The 20996-nt window shown below is 42.4% G+C and overlaps 1 protein-coding gene across 1 annotated transcript in view; it reads right to left on the bottom strand.

Annotated features, from left to right (window-relative positions):
* The window catches only part of LOC115389974 (neural-cadherin-like), a 292942-nt gene that overhangs the window by 87909 nt on the left and 184037 nt on the right, over positions 1-20996 (bottom strand). The window contains exon 28 of the mRNA XM_030093594.1: positions 4548-4675. Within this exon, the coding sequence (XP_029949454.1) occupies positions 4548-4675 (128 nt within the window). The remainder of the gene's footprint in view (positions 1-4547; positions 4676-20996) is intronic.

Raw genomic sequence — 20996 nt, forward strand, 5'->3', positions numbered from 1 at the left:
ATTTACAACATTTTCATCAAGACAAAAAAAGAAACAAAAATGCAGCAATGGCAGCTTTTAAATAATCATGAGTGAGGCTGTTTTCTTTGATCTAGTTGCCAGTCATATTTCAGGGACATCTGATGGCTGATATGGACTTGAAAGGAAGGAAAGGAAGCAAAAACTAAAACGGGGGCCATTGTTTAAGTTTATTTGCACATATAATCTGACAGGCGGTATAAACTGAAGAGAAGCACGGTGTGCAGGTGAGGTATTAAAAAAAAAAAAAACCCTTGAGGCTTGTAGAGGGAATCTTATCTTTTTAAACAGTGAATCTCAAAATTGTATAAATAAAAGGGAAAACTTACAAAAAAGTGGCTGTGCATTCACATCAATGTGTTTGGTGTGTGAATGGTGATTACTGCTAAAGATAGACATTGTGGAATGACTTTCATGCAGTATTTCATTAAAATTAGACACATATTTAGGATCCCACAAGATCCCAGATTTATATTAATTAGAAGAGCCGGATAAAAGAGAGAAATTAGTGGAATCTGTGTTCTTCAAAATAATCCAGTAAATTTTACCACCTGCTGAAAGCACTCCTCCCTTTGCAGCCAAAACATCACAAACCTTTCCAGACTTGGACTAAGAGTTACAGTTCACATGACGTTTTCAGGTCTAAATGCAAACCTTTAGCTGTGCTTCAGCTGTTTACATGACAACTACACTCAGAGCTCCTGAACACACAACATTTTGAAATCTATTTGACTCTGTCACCGTGGAAACAGGAGAAAACACAGTTTTTGTGAAATGCTGAGGAGTCTGGAGGTAACACAACACCTTAAATGTTTCCTGAACCTCCACCCCGCTTCCAGCAGTTTGCCTGCTATCCACAGAGCATGCTGGCAACATGCCTTTCCCAAGTGAGTGGATTTCAGACAGCTGCTGAATGTTCCAGGCATGAGAGCCTCTCAAGATTCAGGCGAAGAGCAACACAAAGTCTCCGTGACCGTCACATTTCTGCAAGGGATCTGCAGGTCGCTTGGTGTCAAATAGCATGTGGAAACAATCAGAAAGAGATTGTACGAATTCGATTTGCTTGGGAGGCATGCCAAGAAAAAAAAGAGAGGAGGAAAACAACCTCTCTGCTGAGCAAAGAGAAACACGAGACTCAAATTACATTCAGCCAATTAACATACACATTAAACACATGTATGCATTAGCTCTGGAAATGCCACGGTTTATTCAAGTAAGTGTAAAGTGATCAAAGGAACACAGCAGACTTAATGAGGCATTCACAGTTTAATGACGCAGGCTGTGTGTACTTAGACTCGTGTGGCTGAATGTGTTTGACAAGCATATGCTCCTGGCAGGGTCAGCTAGGTAGCATCTACCCAGCATCTGGTGACAGCCAGCTGCCCACGGTGGCTGCTGGAGGATGAAGGAGCTCCTAAAGGCGCTGAAGGGACGCTCCCATCACTCACGCTTTTTAGGAGGCAGAGAAAACACCTGATTTCCAGAAGGCCTGTATTAACTGGTGGACATTACTCCCTGGTCAGTGGCTGTCAAGGCAGAAAGGGCCAATCTGACAGAGCAGTGCTTCAACAACAGACTGAAGGGAATGAGTCAATCTAATGTACTGCTGAGCAAAGTTAGCCAATGAGCGAGATTTCCTTTACAAGATGGTGTTTAGAGTCAAATGCTTCTTTTTCACATTTTTGTTGCAGAAAAGTTTTGAAGACAACGTTCATTTCCAGGGAAATGGCATGACCATGGAAATCTATGTAGTTAGCATGCCAGGCAATGAGTTTGTGCTATAAACATTAACGATACGAGTTCACGGACAGTCGTACAGACTGTTAAATCTAAAACTACCAAGTCCTAGGAGAATGTGGACTGGCACTCTGGAATGCCTCTGGAGTCGAGGCATTTTCAAAAATTTGTGTTTTCAGGCTTTGAGTGCTGCTGTCATGTAAACAGGGAATGAGAGCGCTGCAAAAGTTTTCCATTTTCACTGAAAAACAAGTTGCCTCACTCTTTCAAAAAAACAGTTACATTTAGTTCAGTGTAATTATCCTTGACCACTTTACAGTCAGTAAATTCTGGTCGACATGAAACCTATTAATGAATTTCACGTAAACTGATAGCCTTGTTCAGGAAATAGGACCCAAAGGTATATTATCAGAGGTTTTCAGCTCAGAAATATCTACTTTTTAACTGAAGGTCATTTTGACTGCTTCTCATAAAGCCCTGCATTTTATTTAAGATGTAATTTAATTCATCCTTTATCATGATTTGTCAAAAATTATAATAAGCATACGAAAAACTGCGTGTAAAATGCAAAACTACTGTTGTGTTCTGGGTGTCCGTTCACGTGGTCCCAGTCCAGAACCTCCTGGTCCAACCTGGTGGTCTGTCCATGTGAATGTCTGTGTTCTCCATTCTTAACGTTTAACGTTTAGACTGTATTGTTCAACAACAATAGATGGGAAAAAAAAAAAAAAAAATGCCACCAACTAGCGGCCTGGCATGCTAACAACATCATTTTCAGCTTTTTTGCAGATGCCTTGTAAACGGACATCATTTTTGAAACGTTGCTGAATAAATGTGAATTTTTTTTTAAATGAATGTGCAAAAGCAGCACATTTTGACATGAAACATTACATTAACGACACTTTAAAGCGGACCTATTATTAAGGGGGAGTGGTGTTCCTCTTGTCAAGAGGAAGATTTCAGAATTGCGTGTTTGAGTGTGTATTTCCTTAAAAGTGGAGTGCGCAATTGAGGGAGGTAGGGCTGGGCGATATGGCAAAAAAAATGATCACAATTTTTTTTTCTTCATATCATTCAATCTCGATTTTAATCACGATATGTCATATTGTTTTAAACCAGTTTTAAAGCATCTGCACCGAAAACTAAAACTATAGAATAGTTAACAAGCCAAGTAAATAGCAATGCAAATTAAATAATATAAACATAGAAAAATATACGAACAATCTCACTTAAAAGTGCAGTAAATGGAAAAAAAATCTAGCACCAAGATAATAGAATCTTGCGATGCACCGTTTTTTTCAGTAAAAGAGAGGAACTGAACGATCGTTAGTTAAAGTGTGACAGTTTACAGCCCTGAGGATTTTTGTTTCTATCAAAGTTTAAAAAACTAAAGAAACCCCCGGGGGAAAATGAAGGCGCTTTAGAATGTAAAAATTATTTTGATGTTCTGATGCTAAATATAGGACTACTGCTGCCATTATTAATGCTTGCATCAAATGTACAAAATTTTAATAATCTAGATTGGACAGATTAGACTTAAAATGTAACAGTACAAAACTACAATGATATAAAAAAAAAATGGACAAAAGTAATGGCGTGTGATCGCTTTTCTCCTCTTACAATGTTGCTCGTATGGTGCAGTGGCCTGAAAAGACGACACTGGCTGCGTTTACATGCAGTCAATATTCATGTTAAGATAAATATTCTGGTTTCTGAAACATTTGGAATAACTCCAGGAGATCCTCATTCAACCCACGGCGCACAGACGATGCCATGACTGCATTTGCACTTCATGCCACTAGGTGTGCTGTTTGCATGTTCAACCTTATTTTACACAGACACCACAGAAGAAGAACGGCGCTGCAGCGCTGCAGGCTCTCTCTGCATGTTGTTAGAAACAGAGCGTTAGCGGCAAGACGTGGTGATATGTTCAATGATGCGATGCACCGTTTTTTCAGTAAAAGAGAAGAACTGAACGATCGTTAGTTAAACTTGATCACAAATAGTTCCTGTACTCAAAAGACCAGATTCCTTGCGGATCGGTGTGCTAGCAGCGGTGAGCTAGCAGCGGTGCGGGTGGAGCAGCCTTTCCTGTCACCAGCAGCCTCATGTTCAGAGGATAACGCCGAGGCATGGCTGACTTCATCTGCTTCGCTGCCCTCGGCTCCACGTTCAGCTCCATCTCTGTTTACTTCTCAGACAACTTACAGGCAAAAGTTGAGCAGGAAAAAGTTGACTATGATTGACTGTTGTCACGCACATTTCTGCCATGTCTGATCGAGTAAATGTGCTCACAGCTGATCACCGTGATCGACTGGAAATTAATCGCGATCACTAATCACGATCATATAATCGCCCAGGCCTAGAGGGAGGTGACTGAATTTTTCACTTCTGGGGATCATACAGAGGCTCTGGAAGTTAATATGACTGTAAAGACACCTTTTTAAATGAATTTTGCATAATATGACTCCTTTAACTACTACAAGCTTACTCTAAATAAGATGGGCATATATAATGAAATCCTTTTATTTGCCACACTATAGCTTCAGTGGTGTACTTACCTTTGCAGTTTTAACATATAACATTTTTTCTATGAGGAACTGTTGGAGAAAAATGTTTTATTTATTTATTTTTTTGTTGTTGTTGTTCTAGCTACAATTGGAAAACTGCTAAAACAACATCAACATGTTTTTTTGCCCCTTAAAATCTGCCAGTGTGTCACAGTGTGAGTATACTTGGGACTCATTTCCAAAACAAGTGTCGGTTGGTGTTAAATGGATGAAGCGTCCCACCTTGCTGTTGCTGTGGACGTCCAGCCGATGCCAACGTCTGTCTGCTACGTTCACGTTGCCTGGCAACTGAAGCACCACTGTGCCCGAGCCGTGGTTGATTTTCAAGGTGGGGGTCCCATCTATTAGCTCTGGATGGAGGAAGAGACAGAAGGAGACAGAGGGATTTGGTGAGGGGGTGAAAAACTTTCTTTAAAATCATTAGTCCTTAAAGGAATGGCTTGTGAGAGCTGTTATTTAAGCCCATTTTAGGCTTTGTTGACGATCAATATTCAGAGCTGGCTCTGGAGCCTCTGCACTGTAACCGCTCTAACAGGCTGCTGCTCGCCAAACAATGGAGCTGTGGATGAAATGTCATATATTAAAGAACGCACACTGACAGCCTGGTGCATAACGTACGAAATTGCTAATATTGTCTGTGTATATTAGCTTTAATGAGGATTATTGCAGTGCAAGCTGTCGTGATCTAGTTTTTCTGCCCTCACATCTCTCGGCAGTCAACAAACATCAGACAAAAGTTATTACATTCTATTTTCTGACTTACTCAAATGGGAAATTAAAAGTTAATGAAGTGGTTAAGACTGCCTTGTGTGCTCTGCACCATACGTAAAGGAACTACGGGAACACACGTCCACCAACCAGAAGCAGCAATCCATCATCGTGCCCGGATTTCAAAAGTTCATGAGACGCTGAGCACTAAGCACTCTTCTCCAGGCCGCAGGAACTTCTCACTTTATGTCGCAGCAGCTCCACACTGCTGCAGAGCTCCGCTCTGTAAATGTCAATCCGATCGTTCTCGGACAGCGTTTCCATTAGAGATGTTCACAGAAATACTTTTAGTTCTTCAAATGCGCGCCACGAGCTCCTGGAGTATTCCTCAGTGTTCTTTGATAGGAGGGTAAAAAGGATTAAGTAAGTGTAATTGTGATTTTCTTTTTGCTGCTTTTATTGCTCTTAGAAAGCCTGTCAATGTCAGACGGTTGCCTTGAATGGTTCAGTCCATTTTGCTGGAGACAAACACAGCAATGGTCCTTTGTGCAGTGAAATTACAGTAGAGCTGTTCTACCGTTTCCTCACACCGTGGCAGCAAGCACGAAAAAGAAAGTGTGCTGTACTTACACTCAATTCAAGAAAATCAAAGCGGTCACGGTGACTCCACAAAACATGTTGTGATTACGTTTTGAAATTACTGCCGTTGTCAATACAGCAGCATGTCTCCGTTGGCTGTATTCAATTAAAAACATTAATAGGCAGTCACACTTCATGTCCAATAGCTTATTGGTCACAGTTTTCCCCCACTACCACCCTGAAGCTGCACACCCACACAGCCGCTGCCAGGAAGGAGGATTCGGCTCTGAGCGGAGCTGCCAAACTTTGAAAACACTCCCTTGACTCTTCAACAGTCAACTTCGACTTTCACAATAAATCTCCTCTGAGTCTGGATCAGATCGCTTCATTTGGAAAACAGGTAGTTTTGCACAAAAACCCAGTTTTCTTCTGACGTACTTAAAGCACCACTCATAACCAATCACTCAACAAATGCACATGAACCAAAACGGCCATCGATTTATTATTACCTCCGCCAAGGAGGTTATGTGATCACGTCGGTTTGTTGGTTTGTTGGTTGGTTTGTTAGCAACATTACGGAAAAAGTAATGGACGGATTGCAATGAAACTTTGTGGAAAGGTGGGTCTTGGGCTAACTTAGAATCCATTAAATTTTGGTGACGATCCGGATCACTGTCTGGATCCAGGAATTTTTTAAAGGATTCTTCATCATTGAGAGATAGGGAGTCTTTGACATAGTTGGGCAGGCCTGCCGACAGGGGGGGACAAACGGGTCTGTTGTCCCAGGCGCTGGACGCGGAAGCACCGCGCACTGACTTTCTGATCGCCTCCCATGTTAACCTATCTGACTGCCCGCACACAACGCACAGGGGGGCGCCGCATGCGCCGCAGCTCGCGCTCTGCAGCGCGCCCGCTCCGCTTCATTCTATTTTTTACGTGCGCCGAGAGCGCCGACAGCGCCATTTGTCAAGCTGGATCAAGCAGATCGGACCAGACAGGAAGTCGGAAACAGAAAAGGCAAGAGAATCCGGTCAATTTTCAAAATAAAATAAATTAAAAGACGATTAGTTATGGACGGTGTTGCTCGTCTGTCTATAATTTGTCACTTGGGTCTAATCTCAAGAGAGATGGACACACACATACGCACGTACGCACCCAATCAAACAAACAAAAACACAAAAATACACACACATACACACACACACACACACTCAGCGACAGCGATTCTCCACAGGTCACCAAAACACACACACATCCATCCTGGCAGAGCGAGACAGAGGGAACAAATGTGAAAACCGAGAGCTGACGGAGCCAGCCGAGTGCAGTCGATGTGTGACCAGCGCGGAGAGCGCAGGCAGCAGATACGCCTCCAATACGAACAGCCAAGCGCCGGCGCGGAGACGTTCGCGGCGCGCGCGGCGCTTCCGCGCGCAGTGCGTTCCTGGCGTTATTGTTGTTGGTGACTGATTTGAGCTGTGGCGGAGGTCTGTGCTCTCTGAGTGCCAAATTCTAGTTGAGCATGTAGTTTAAGACGGTTCATCCAGGATCTGCGTGAACCAGCTCCAGTGCTGTTCAGGTTAGCGTAACGAGCTGGGAAGGCTTTGCATTAACAGTGCGATGAAGAGACCGACACATCAGGGGAGCTGCCGTCATCCTGGCTCACTGCATCTCTTGCAGTCTTCAGTCTATCAGCGCTCTCTCATCTCCCGCCTCTCTTTCCCGCTCACCTCTTCACTCACTTCACTCGTTTTTTTTTTTTTTTTTTTTTTTTTTTTTACTGTAACCGACATTTCACATTGTGCAGCTTTCCAATAATTCACCAGCGCTCTCTACTGACACTTCCTCTTTCTTCTCACACCGTCTTTGTGAAACAGTGTTTTCATGTCAGGCCCACTTGTGACTTGAATCGTGATGCATCGATTCTTGTGTAATGACTGCACCTCCACCCGGCGGACGGACTCCACCACGCGCATCTCGCTGCAGCTTCACCTTGAGCGAAGAGAAATGAGCAGACGATAAGCTGCTCTGCTCTAATTGCCTTGTCGGAGCTCAGATGTTCCTCTGTGATGAGCGTCCCGCGCAGCATTACGCTGCTTCTCATGTAGAAATCCCGAGCTGTCGGAGTGTCATTTCTTTAAGTTTGTTGCAAACGTTTGGTTTCTTCTGAACTTTCAATTACCTTCCAGCTGATTTGGCTCGATCCAGCTGCAACATGAGCTGCTGCTGCACTTCAGGAATGATCGAATTAATTTTAATATATTGGCCGAGGCCATACAATTGACCGAGGAGAATGGAGTAAATTCTATATACCACTTCAATCCAAAGCTTTCCGCCTTTGTTTAACTCAGAGGTTGTTGTCTTTAGGCTCTGCTTGATGTCCCGGACATTCATTCCCTTCTCATTTACTGTCCTGTCCATGATCCCTCAGGTTTGTTTTACACACCCCTTTATTGAACACATCCTGCTTTATTGCACTTAATTCTCTTCCCTAACCTGTTTTCAGGGGGATTTCCATCTTGTCGCAAACCACAATTTTTGCTACTGCTGTAAGATATCAAATCAGAGGTGTCTAACATAAGGCCTGTGGGCCAAAACCAGCAAGGAGGAGGTTCCAATCCGGCCTCTCAAACCACCAAGCACACTGCAACAAAGAAAAACTTAAACTGTGTTTAAATTTACGCCCTACTCTCTGGGGACATAAGAGTCTGTTTTGTTTATGGATTCTTGTTTTTAGTTTTTCCAATTCCGTCTAAATTCTTCTCTTTGCTATCTGTTCACCTGACTTTGTGTCAGTCCTGGCCTGTCTCACACATCTACACCTGAGTCCTGTTGACTTCAGGATTCACCTCTAATAGCGATAAGGACTTTGCACATGTTCAACATAAACACATAAATGGAAATTTAACAAATTATGAATTGTTTACTCATCTTTCCAAACCAGTAACATAAAATATAATTTATATTAACAAAAATTAAATAAAGTACCTGGATTTTTGGAAAAATCTCTGATTTAGGTAAAAAAAAAAAAAAAAAAAAAAAAAAAAAAACTTCTCAAAAAGCAACCAAAGGCAGATTTCAATATGTGCAGGATGTTTTGGTCTCATTCTTTATTTTCTCATCATTTTCATTTTACAGCTTTGGCAATCCAAAACACTGTCACACCTCTGATTTGAAATCTCCTGAAGACGCAGATAAATCTTAACCATCTGTATAGATGTTCTTTCTTTTCCCCCCAAAACATTATTGAAACAGGTCATAAGTGCAAAGCAGCACATTTATCAAGAAAAGGAAGCACTCAGAAGCATTCTTCCCTTTGTCATACGTTTGGATATATTTTTAATGTCTTCCATCTCTATTTCCTTATAATGAAAGAAGGTGCTGTGAGGCATGAACCCTGTTCATCTTCCCCATCCCTCTGAGTGAGGCCTGTCCAGCTTTTCCTCTGTTGTTTTTCCTGCAGCGACACTCAAACCAGAAGCTGTTATCGCTTCAGTCAAAATGCAGACCACACAAGAGTCGCACTGACGAAGCCCAAGCAGAGAGCGCGCCACACACTTTAAATATACAAATAAATGAGCAAAGGATGGAGCAACAACATTCGCTGCTATGGAATATAAAGTGCTGGTTAGTAAAATCTGAAGAATGAAGAAAAACAAGTCATTCCGCATTAAGCTAAAAAAATAATGTCTCAGCCAAGTTCCAGACTTGTGAAAACTTCTATTTGTCTCTAAAACTGAGGCGTTAAAACAAAGACGTTTGAAGACATTTCCCTGGATCTCTGGAGGAGCTGCAGAACATCAGAGTGCTGTGACGGGCCTGACTGTGCTCTTCCAGAACTCACAACATGATGCTCAACATTTGGATAATGGTTCTACTGAATCTTGGGACTTTCCTAATGGATGATTACAGGAACTGAATCGTCCCTGCATGCTAAGTTTAATCGCGGCTACAGCTAAATGCTGGTGATTCTGACAGGCAGAGTCTCCCACCTCCCATAAAGACCCACATCACACGAGCCGGATACATTCCTGTAGGAGACAGCTGAGTGGCTGAGAGAAACAGGAACCAACAGACAGACGACCCTGCAGGAGGACCAGGAGAACACAGGTTGTTTCCCTTGGTAGTTTTAGAGTTGATGATAATGTATTCAATTCAAAGTTCATATGTACCAATGTTGCAGCTGCACAGAATTAAAGCCCAACTTCAGCAAATACCATTATAAAACTCCAAGCGCCATCCAGCTGCCAATATGTGAATTATGATGGAAAATGGAGGACGCAACACTGAAGGACCCAGATGCTGCCGACTACAGGTCAACCAGGGAGCACTGTTTGGGTCCAAGTAGCAGATACAACACACCACTGAGAGCCACAACAGGACAGCAGGTGCTGCCCATGCGTGGGAGATCAGTGATGCCACGGAGACACACAGTTAGCTGATTGATACTGACGTAGCATTAGCATCGTGCTGTGAGGGAGAACACATCTGTCTGAGGAGAAACAGCAGCTCTAATGTTGGATCATTTGGCATTTTGGATAGGGACAAAGTCAAGTCAATCCTGGAGGAAAACATTGTCCATCTACTGAGCATGCGCAGGAAAACTAATCACTCCGGCCGTGGTGCTCATGAGCAGTCGCAGCGTTTCAGAAAAGTTTCAAGTTTGTGTTTCCTCTTTAACATTCCTTATGACTGCGAAAGCTAAAAAGAAAACAAAAATTAAAAAAAACATATCTTCGAAGGTGAAGTCCATTGATAATTCTTCATTCTTCAGTTCAGTTCTGTCAAAAACTCAAGGAATTGAAAAAGGTCTTTTCATTAATCAATGTGCACAACACTAATACACACACTCAGAGAGGCTCTAAAGGAAACTGCTTAAACAGGCAGAGTGGGCCAAATGATCACCTGGCACCGCTCACAAGCCCAATTGTCAAGACTGACGTGACATTTTCTAAAGATTGCAGAGATCTCAAAGGAGAAATGTAGCAAGGAGTGACACAAAGAAAGGCAGAGAATGAAGAAGGTCGAGTGGCAAGTGGCAGTAAAAAGAGGAAAAAAGGAGAAGGACAGAGTTAAAAGTAAGGAGCCAAGACTGGAGACTTCAAGTGATTAGAGTTTGTGTGAATTAGTGTTCGGTATGGGAGAAGGTCACATTATCAACAGAGGGGCGTTTGGCGAGGGAACTCAACGAGAAATGAGCAACGCAGGCAAAATAAGAGAGGGTGACAAGAAGAGATGAGGAACTAAAGGTACAGATAAGAATCTGGCAAAACATATCACAATAATCCAATGACTTTGACTACATCACAGGTGTGAAACCTAGCTAACTAGCATTAGCTTCAAAGCCATGCTGTCAGGGAGCGTTTGTACAAACAATCACACTGCAGAAGCTTTCTGAACATCTCACTATAACTTGCGCCGGGAGGATTCTTTAAAATTGGCTTTATGTTGCGATTGCAGTTATGTTCTGTACTAATTGCTTGATTTTTTGAAAATATTGACATTTTCATCATGCATACTCTGCACCAGAACAAACATAAAAGTTAGATTTTAAATTTAAGGGCAATTATGGCCCTACTTTACCAGTCCTATGTAAGATGAAACTGAACTGTCTGAGTCTGATATCCTGGCTTCAAATGTGGATATCCGGAACTTGTAATATTGTATATTTTAACCAATTTAATTTCTTTTCAACATAATTTATTTGTTCTTTTGAAACTGGATGCTACAGTCAGACAATATACAATCAGAAAAGAAATATTCATTTTCATTTGAAATATGTAAACTGAGTTTCAATGTACAAAGCTCTTTTTTCTCCATAATGCACTTTAAAAAAAGAGAAGATGCAAAGGTATCTTGAGGAAGTGAAGAACTGTGGCAGCTCTCAAAGTTTATCAGGAGAATCACGACTTGTGTATTTGCTGAAGTGATTCTCTCACTTCTGTTGTGTTTGTTAATGAGCTAAAAGGCTCACAGCTGTGTAAAGCTGTGCACGGGTCCATGTTTTTGTTTGTTTGTCAGATGCCATGATTATTCATCAGCGATGTCTCGCAACAAATCTGCTTTAAAAGAAAGAGGAATTACTATGAGAATCGGCGTCTTAGCGTCGGCTAGATGAGCCGGGCGGACCGCGTCTGTCAGTCACAATCACAATCACACAACTATCAGTAACCAATAATCAGCCGTGGTTCCTTTCACTAACAAGCAGCTGGATTCAGTTCTGCCTGAGTCGAGTCTTTGAGCAGCAGCAAAGAAAGAAAGAAAGAAAGAAAGAAAGAAAGAAAGAAAGAAAGTAATCTGACGATTAAATATCTGTTTCAAGAGTCGTGGGAGAAGGCTCGCATCCTCTTCGGGCTGTCATCATAAAGAACGCAGCAGTCGGACGTGACTGATTCACGTGAAATCTTTGAGGATTTTCCTGTCTGCTTCTCTCTGTTGCAACTGTCAGTTCACTTTGATGCATCAACCCGGAGCTGCTACGTCTCTCACTTCGTGCAAGTGCAAAGAAAATCATCTTTCTGTGAGGACAGTGGCAGGTCTTTAATGGGAGATTCACTGTGCTTAAAACGCCGTTGTGCAACGAGCGAAGATGACCTCTCGTTGACTCCCCACTCGCTCTGAATGTTCACTGTTGGCACTTCTGCTCTCTCTGTTCTCAGGGAAAAATTACCCTGACAAGGCCGCTTTAGATCTTATTTCAGCATGAAGAAATAGTTCTGTTCGGGTCTCCGATCTGTTATTGTGATTACCGCTGTGATATAAATCCTCATTTCCTCCCACAGTAGATGGGACATTTAGTTCCAGAAACCTCTTGAGGGAACTGAAAAGGTTCCTCTGCCCATTGTCGCCAGGGATTCAATCTCAACCTGAAGTGCTGAAGTATTGAGCAAATAGGAATGATGGGTGTAAATTCACTACACTTCCAACCGCGGGGAGATTATAGCAAGAAGACAAAAGTCATCTAACGCCACAGAAGCAGAGGAGAGGCTGCCATCCAGTGACAATCTGGACTCCACCCAGGTGTAAACTTGCAGTTTTTCTGAAATGATGATGGAAAAACAAAGTTTTTGAGTAAACAGGGCCCTACAGTTCTTATCGGGCAAAACTATGACTCTCAGAAACATCTTCTGCTTCCGTTCTGGATTCAACCTGCTGGATCTCTTGATCTGCTCCTGTATATCTCCCTTTAAAGTTTTAGATTATAGAGGAAACTCGAACAAAATTCTGTTCGCTTAAACTCCTTTCAGGGTTAAGATGGTTGGTCTTCCTCAGTGATTTAGCTGTTTTTCCTCATTATTCTCCAGATGCGTCAGACATTGTCACTTCCCCATCTGTTTCCCTTCTTTATTTATCAATTCATTTACAGACAAGCAGTTTTTAAGTAATCGGGACAAGTCAGAACACCTGGAACAACTTCACCTTTTTCTGGGAACAAACATAGACACCTCCGCAGAGTTTGGACTATTTAATGACTTGCAGTTTGAATGTGAGTGAAAAACTCTCCATAGGCTTTCAACAGTTTCAAGAGAGTTTGTGTATCGGAGAAAACCTTTAGGAAGGTCACCAAGGTGTGTTGCTTATTTGGATTCTTAAAAAAAATACAGAAAATGGAAAATCTAATTTGTTCTAAAGGTCCAAAACTTGGCCGTCTGTCCAAACGAATGTCTGTGTTCCCCCATTGTCGATGTTTATGGTGTAATTCAACAACCAGCAGCTCCAACTGGCGAGCCAACATTTGGCCATCGTTGAGTTACAATCACCAAGAATGAAAAAATGAAGTAGCTTAATGTTCTTAAAGAAAGTCCTGAACAGAACAAAAGGCCTTTCGGAGCCTCACTAATAAAAACAGATTTCACCTCTACTCCGATGCTTGGGAAATCTAAAGGAGAAGTTAAATGGAAGTTCACAGTTTCAAAGAAGCACACACAGTCCCGCTAATAGAACTGAAGAAGAAAGCAGTGTGGGGCTAGCTGGGAGGGCAGCGGCGTGGCAGGCCAAATGGGACCATCTTCATAAAGGCCGGCGTGCCTTTTAAACGCTCTGGCTGCACTCGGGTTACGACAAGACTTTGCTCTTAAAGGGCTCATCCACATGACCACGCTTCGTTTCCACTGCTCATATGTAATTCATTACCTCCTACTCTGAGACAGACGAGGAAAGGAGGAGGAGAGAGTGAGAGAGAACAAGCGAGCTTGGAGAGAGTGTCCTTTGTGTTCTGGGCGAGTTTGAACTCCCGCTGAGTTTGGGGCTCTTAAATATGAAAAAACGTCCTTCTCTTCTGACGGCCCGAGGATACACAGGAGTCAAACCGAGAGCATCCGGACGGCATAAAAAAGCATGACGAATCACACTGGTACACCCCCGCCCAGCCCCTCACAAACACACACACACACACACACACACACACACACACACACACACACACACACACACACACAGACATTTGTACAGTATAACTTAGAGGAACCACTCAGCTGGCGTGATGCAGCTTACTAACCAGAACCAACACAACCGAAGGCCATGAACACGAAGTGAGGCTCGCCACACAGCGTCAAGAGGGTCATCCAGGCATCAGGGGGTTAAAATGGTCTGAAATCCTTATAAATGAAATGAATGGCATCTTTTCATTTTCTTCAATGACGTTTATTCCTTTTGGGGGGATCACATCAGGGTTAACTTCCCAAGGTGAGGTTGGAAAATCACCATATCAGCTCAGTGATGGGAGTTTTTAGATCCACTACCCTAATCTAACTGTAACCACAGCTCGGAAACTGTATTCTGAGGCTCCAGAATACACGTCACAGAATACACTGAAGACACGTCACTATTGCTTTTTCAATTCAGAAAAATTTCACTCCTAACAGCAATATTTTGAAAGTGATGTCCGAAAATGTTCTTCATATTATCCTTCTACTCACATGTGCAGAAAACATGTTTACTGTAGCTCTGCAACATTATCAGTGCCTCTGGGCAGTGTTGTCGTGTAAACAGGCACTCAAAATGCAGCAAATGCATCGCATTTTCACTTTAAGACGCGTAGATGAGGAGATGGGGCCTAATTCAGGATTAGTTTAGGATTAGCTTGGATTAGGCCACCTCCACCTCTAAGGTGAGGTTAGAAAACTCCACATTCTGAGAACCACTGCCGCGACCCACCTCCAACTGTAGCTCAATTCCCAGATCATATGTGCTCGTGGATTTATAATGGATCCTTAACCCTTTATTCCCCAACATGTACTGGAAACTCACCCATATTGCCAACATGCCTTAACGAGCCTTAACCCAATCACACCCTTAGGCGAAACTTAAAACGGATCTAATTCAGGAATTTCCCCCATAAAACTCGATTTCAGTGCCTTAAAAACAAACAAGTCCCCATGACTACATTTTGCTCACCACCACAGTAATAAATACACATCCACTCCCCCCAAACACACACACACAGTCCCCTATACACTGATGCCCAGAGAAGTCAGCCTGTGCAGGAACCAGCAGGCGAAGCAGCCAGCGTGGAGCGGAGAGCGTCTTGTATTAACGATCTGTCAGCCAGCTAGCCCGCCCTGCAGCTGATGCATATTGGATCTCCACGTCCGGCAGCGGTTCCTATTTGAAAGCCATTGTAGCGCTGAGCTGGGGGGAGGCACAGCAGCTCTGCGGAAATGGAAGCCAGCGCCAAAGTGCATCTCTGGATTTATGCGTGCTGCTTGCTGGAGCCCGTCTCCTTCTCATTCACGGTCTTTATTCTTCGCCCCGTCCCACTTTCTGATCGGAGCTCCATGTGAACACATTAAGCTCCTCCGGGCCATACGCAGAGAATCTTTCCCACTGGGTTTAGGAGGAAAGTTTAGAAAACACAAACAGTCTCTCCAATGCTTATCTCTGTCCCCGGAGGGGAACTTTCCCCCATTTCACAAGGGGATTGTAATTACACAAATTTAATTTGTCTTGTTAATTTGTGTATTGATTGGACAAGTGCTGGCCTCTGGCTCATCGCCTTAGCATGCATCTGTGTGTGTGTGTGTGTGTGTGTGTGTGTGTGTGTGTGTGTGTATGTGTGTGAAAATGGTCCTCTGTGTTTGTTAATGCACCTCAGAGCAGGTCCAACGCTTCCAGTCATGTTTGTCATTTATTGTCGATCTGATTGGTCACAAATCGTTACCATTCCAAACAAAGTCCAGGTACGACCGAGGTTAACGTGTGGCGTGGATGATAGAGCAAGGCAGGCTGCATCATATGGAGGAGGGGCGCACAGCTCAATATGATGTGTTTAGAAACTAAACTACTGTCAAGAACAAACAAGCCAGCCTACATGTGAGTGAGAATAAAGAACCAAACCCTTCCGAGGTTTCCATCCTTGCATGAGTTGTGGAAATGAGGAATAAAAGCATGCTTGAATGCCATTTCGTCCGGAATGATGTGTTTATTGACTAAATATGAATACTGATATCTTTGATTGATGGCCAAATGATTGCATGTCATCACATATGAGGGAAGGAAATTGATCAATCACTGCAAGGATGTGATAAACAGAGAAGATTCACTTCTGGACCTGCAGCTTAGTATACGAGGACAAGCAAAATAATTCTACAACAATGACAAGCTAGTGTTTATCCTAAGAGACAACAACATATATAATCACAATGAGAGAACGCAGACATCCGACTGTTATTACGGTTAAACTATCAAGTCCAGGAGAATTTGAACGATCATTCTTACTGTCCATCTACTTCCACATGTGCAGAATAACTATAGTCAACGTTTCCTATGAAGATCATCACAGCAACACACAGGAAGACAATGAAGCTGCAAACAGAATCAATTAGATTTTTGTGGATATTAGTTGTCAGATGGAATCGTTGCCTGGCAGAGTGATATATTGATTGATGACACCAAAGCTCCCCACACACATGAACAACCGCTCAGCAACAGCGTTATTTCCTCATTTCCAGTCATCACAGATGAAAACATGCACATCTGAGACAAAAGTGATAGCTAAACTCTGATTGACCAACAGATCTGCAGAAAGTTTCGCCCGGGGGGTGTGCAACTGTTGTTCCACCACCCATTGTCAACAGAACCATCTCTCTGCGCCACTCTGAGTCCGAGTCCCATCTACCTGAACCGACCAACAGCCATTCACAGCAACAATGACATCTGGAGCAACTGCAGTAGCCTTGAATTTTTGAAAAAAAGTACAAAAAGATTCACCCAACAACAACTTTTATGAGAAATACTCTGGTTCTCTGCTGAAGTAGAAACGTCTGGCCCGAGGTGTGTTTTGTTGGGTTGTTTCTGTGTGGATCCTTGTTGTGATGCTGCAGATGGAGCTGTGGAAATATGTGGACATAAGAGTCTGCTGAACGTTTCAGGTTGGATCAAAGATTGAGTTCTACTTTCCAGTAGATCAAACTGCAACGTTTGGACATAATGTTTCACTTAAATTCTCAATTTTTTGCCCTCAAAACTTCTTCCGGTTTTCTGGATTTGAAGAAGTTTACATTCACACGTTTTGAGATTTTTTTTTTTTTTTTTTTCACAACTACAGAGGGTGAGATACATTGTTAAATATGATGTTGATGCAGAAACCCCCCAAAAAATGTCTTGGTGTTGAATAGTTAGAAAGTTAAACAGCCAAATTTTGAGAATGTCAGAACAGTTTTGTTCAACTGTAGGGAGAAGTTGAAAGACCGTAAAACTTTGAATATTCACAAACAGATCGCTGAAAAATCTCATCATCTCAAAAGTAATAAAGTCAAATATGTGAAGTTGAAAAGTTCAAGAAGACAGGAAAAGATATTCAGCGTGAGTTTTAACCAGATGCACCAAAAAAATAAGTAAATAAATAAATAAACAAACCTCCATGTCAACAGTTTTTTCATAACAATATCGGCAGGGTGCAGGTTGTTTAAGACTTGCTTTTTAAATTATATATTAAGAAATAAATAAAAACAAACATGAATGATCTCTACCGGTTCCACCAAAATGACTCACTGTGTTCAGATAATTACATGTTTGCACTGTTATTAGCTGTAAATGGCATTCTAAAATACAATTGATGACCGTGTTCATCTAAATTAGTATCCTTTAAATACTGGCTGCAGAATTTCATGATGTTTTTACAACAGAGTCCACACAAAGCCGTCTGAATAACAGACAGAGCTTCCTAAATATAACAAGGAGTGTTTTCACACAAAAGCAGCTCCATTAGGGAGGCGTTTGTTTGTGGCATGAGTTGCACTTCATGATCATTTATTTGGAAAAAGGTTACTCCACACTCATGAATAAAATATATCCACACAGCACAGTTCAGTGAAACTAAATATTGTCTGAACTGTGGCTGGAGTCTGGATGAGCTCCACGCATAAAAATGTGCAAGTGAAAAGAAAACGACGGCCAAGACGAGCATCCTGAGCGCGTGATGGTCATCTGTGAGCCATCGGCTGAGAGACGGGAGGCTGCCCGACCGCCGTCTGCTCCGGTTCCACAGCTGCCGAGTCTGGAGTCCGAGAGGAAGGAGGTGTTCTTACAGATCCCCCACCGCTGTCTGATGGCGCCCCACAAGGAAATGTACTGAGTCCTACACCATTTAGTATCTTAGTTAATGCCATTGCCCTGGTGCAGGGGGCTCCCGTATTGCTTTTCTTCACCGAAACAGATCCTCCGTCACACATTCAACAACTGCAGGTTAAATATCTAAAGGATCACTGCTCTTGTATTTAGCGTTAATTGACTTGTTTCTGAATATATATCACTGTAAACACTGTAAATATCACTTTCTTTCTTTAAGGACTGAGTGACAGCTTCACTGAATGTATTTGTTTCTGTATTTTTTCTTTATGTCTCTTTGTCAGTGGGACCTGGTTCTCAATCGGCCCAGCTGGAAAAATAAAGGATGAAAAAAAGCGAGGGTCCCACGGAGATCTCAGCGGCTACATGTTTAGCGGGGGTCAATAGATGCAATGTTCCAGCCTTTACCTAGAACATGAGGGGTCAGTTCAGGATGGGGTATTATCGTGCCCCGTGCACGTTGGCACAAAAACCACCCGGGCTCCGCGTTAGCAAGGCGTAGTCTCCTCTCCCTGAGCGACCAAAGATTGAATGTAGCATGCATATTATGTCCCCTGTGTGTGTGTGTGTGTGTGTGTGTGTGTGTGTGTGTGTGTGTGTGTGTGTGTGTGTGTGTGTCTGTTACACCTTCTCTGGCCTCCACAGCAGGCCTGGCTCTGCACAGCTGCCCTCAGGCACGATAAAGGGCGGATGAGTGGGTGGCTCTGGAACAGCAAACCACCATCTCAATAAGTAGTTGAAGGTCTGTGCGTGTGTGTGTGTGTGTGTGTGTGTGTGTGTGTGTGTGTGTGTGTGTGTGTGTGTGTGTGTGTCTGAATGAAACAGGAATATGATCACGCTCAATGGGAAATATTACTTCACAAAGATTAATAAGGTCAACGCGCTCCTGCTCACATGTACAATAGCATTATGTCTGGAGTGAAAGTTGTGCAGAACGTTAGTGGCTCTTGACATTCACTCATGAAAGAGGAGTTCAAATCGTTGACCGCTCTCCTCTGACATTTCCTATTGGCCTCTTCTCATCCTTCTGATGCTTCAAATCCGCATTTCACCTCCTTTCATCCCAACCACCTTCTGTGTCCCCGAAACTATTACGGTAAATTCCTCCTTTTAAATTCTGTTTTGAGGCTGAACCGCTGCCCCGGCTGCAGCCCCGGCACCTCCTGACTCTCCTGACGCCTCCCAATGAGAGCGCCAGTATGCCACCAACAGCGGCTGATCCTGGGAGTGAATCACGCCGATTTATCGGGCTCCTCTTGTAATTAAGCAACGATTGGCAGTTGTGTGAGAAACGTGGAAGCAGCCTGAAGCTGCTGTCAGTCTGTGGGGTGTTTTTCTTATGCAGACAGAACAGGAAAAACAAGGTTTCTGTTGGTTTATTGTTGTTATGTTTTAGATAGAATACTTGCAAATCGTGGTGAGAGAAATCAACTGAGCGTCATCTTAAAATCCTGAGAGTAAACAGAGGAATTATAACTTCTGTACTCCTTTGCATTATGTGTTTACTGATATTTTCATTGTTTTGTCTTGAAAGAGCATACACTGTGAACATCTTTTCATAAGCTTGACCAGAACTCGCTGCAGCCTTCAGTCCGACAGACAGAATTGCTGCTTCATCATGTTGGTTAAATCTGCATTTTGATAAACATCTAAATACAAATGTGAGTCCACTTTATGTTTCAATATCAGTTTATGAATTATTTAGCTCTCTTGACCAGCTGTCTGTTTTTCTTTACTTTTTTCCAACTCTTTTTTCATTTCCCCCCTTTTTTCCTTGTGGCACTTAGTTATTTTGATTTCTTCTGTTTTTCTTCCTTTTGTTTTCCTGTTTATTTCCCCTTTACTTTCCCCCTTTTACTCTTCCTAAAAAGCTTTTTTTTCTTTAATTTTACATTTCCCCAAAAGATTTGATCCCTTTTCCATTGTTTTTCTTTTACAAAGAATAATTCTAGCAATTTCAATGGGACCATTTTTCCTACATTATTACTTTTGAGCAGTTTCAAGCAGTTTCATCTATTTTCTAGCAGTTTTATCTACTCTGCCTCTTTCAGCTCTTTTATCTAATTTATCTGTTTTAACCCTGGATATTTACTTTTTTTGAAAGCTTCTGGAAGCTGAAAACAGCACTGATTTGGCTTATCAACTAAAATAAATTGCTCTTAATCGTTGGTTGTTGGCTTGTTTCTGATAACATATTACACTTAATCACTGAATTCAGTTTACTAGCATCTTGAATAAATCTCCTCATAATATCACAAACCTACGGGTGAAAACATGTGAAAATAACATTTGTTCTTCAGAAAAATACATTTGGAAGTTGATTATTTGACAATATCACTGTTATGAAGGTAAAGGAAAAGTCTATTACTACAACCAGTCATGAAAGAAACCAAAAAACTTTTGGAAATATAAGAAGTCCAGCATCTAATTGTAATTCACTCCAATGAATTCACATTTAATCCTGTGTTTTAATGTCAATATTTGAGTGTAGCTGAGGACAAAAGCAAGGAGCCTCAACAGGACTAAACAGGTTAGTAGACGAGAGTCGTGGGAGCAAAACAGTCCGACAAATACAAGGACAGGCAGCGACTGGTGAAAACAAGAGCGGAGCAAGAGGAGAGGGAGATACGATCAGGACAGAGCAACAAGACACCCGCGAGATGAGATGGAGAACATGGACATGACAGATAGAGCTCCACGGGGGCGCGGCCATGACTGGAATATTAAAATCAATAAACAAGATGAGACCAGACAAAGACACCTGAAGGGAGACTTCATACCTACTGCACACACACACACACACACACACACACACACACA

The sequence above is a fragment of the Salarias fasciatus genome, chromosome 1 (assembly GCF_902148845.1).
Source record: "Salarias fasciatus chromosome 1, fSalaFa1.1, whole genome shotgun sequence".
In the NCBI taxonomy this organism is placed as follows: Eukaryota; Metazoa; Chordata; class Actinopteri; order Blenniiformes; family Blenniidae; genus Salarias; species Salarias fasciatus.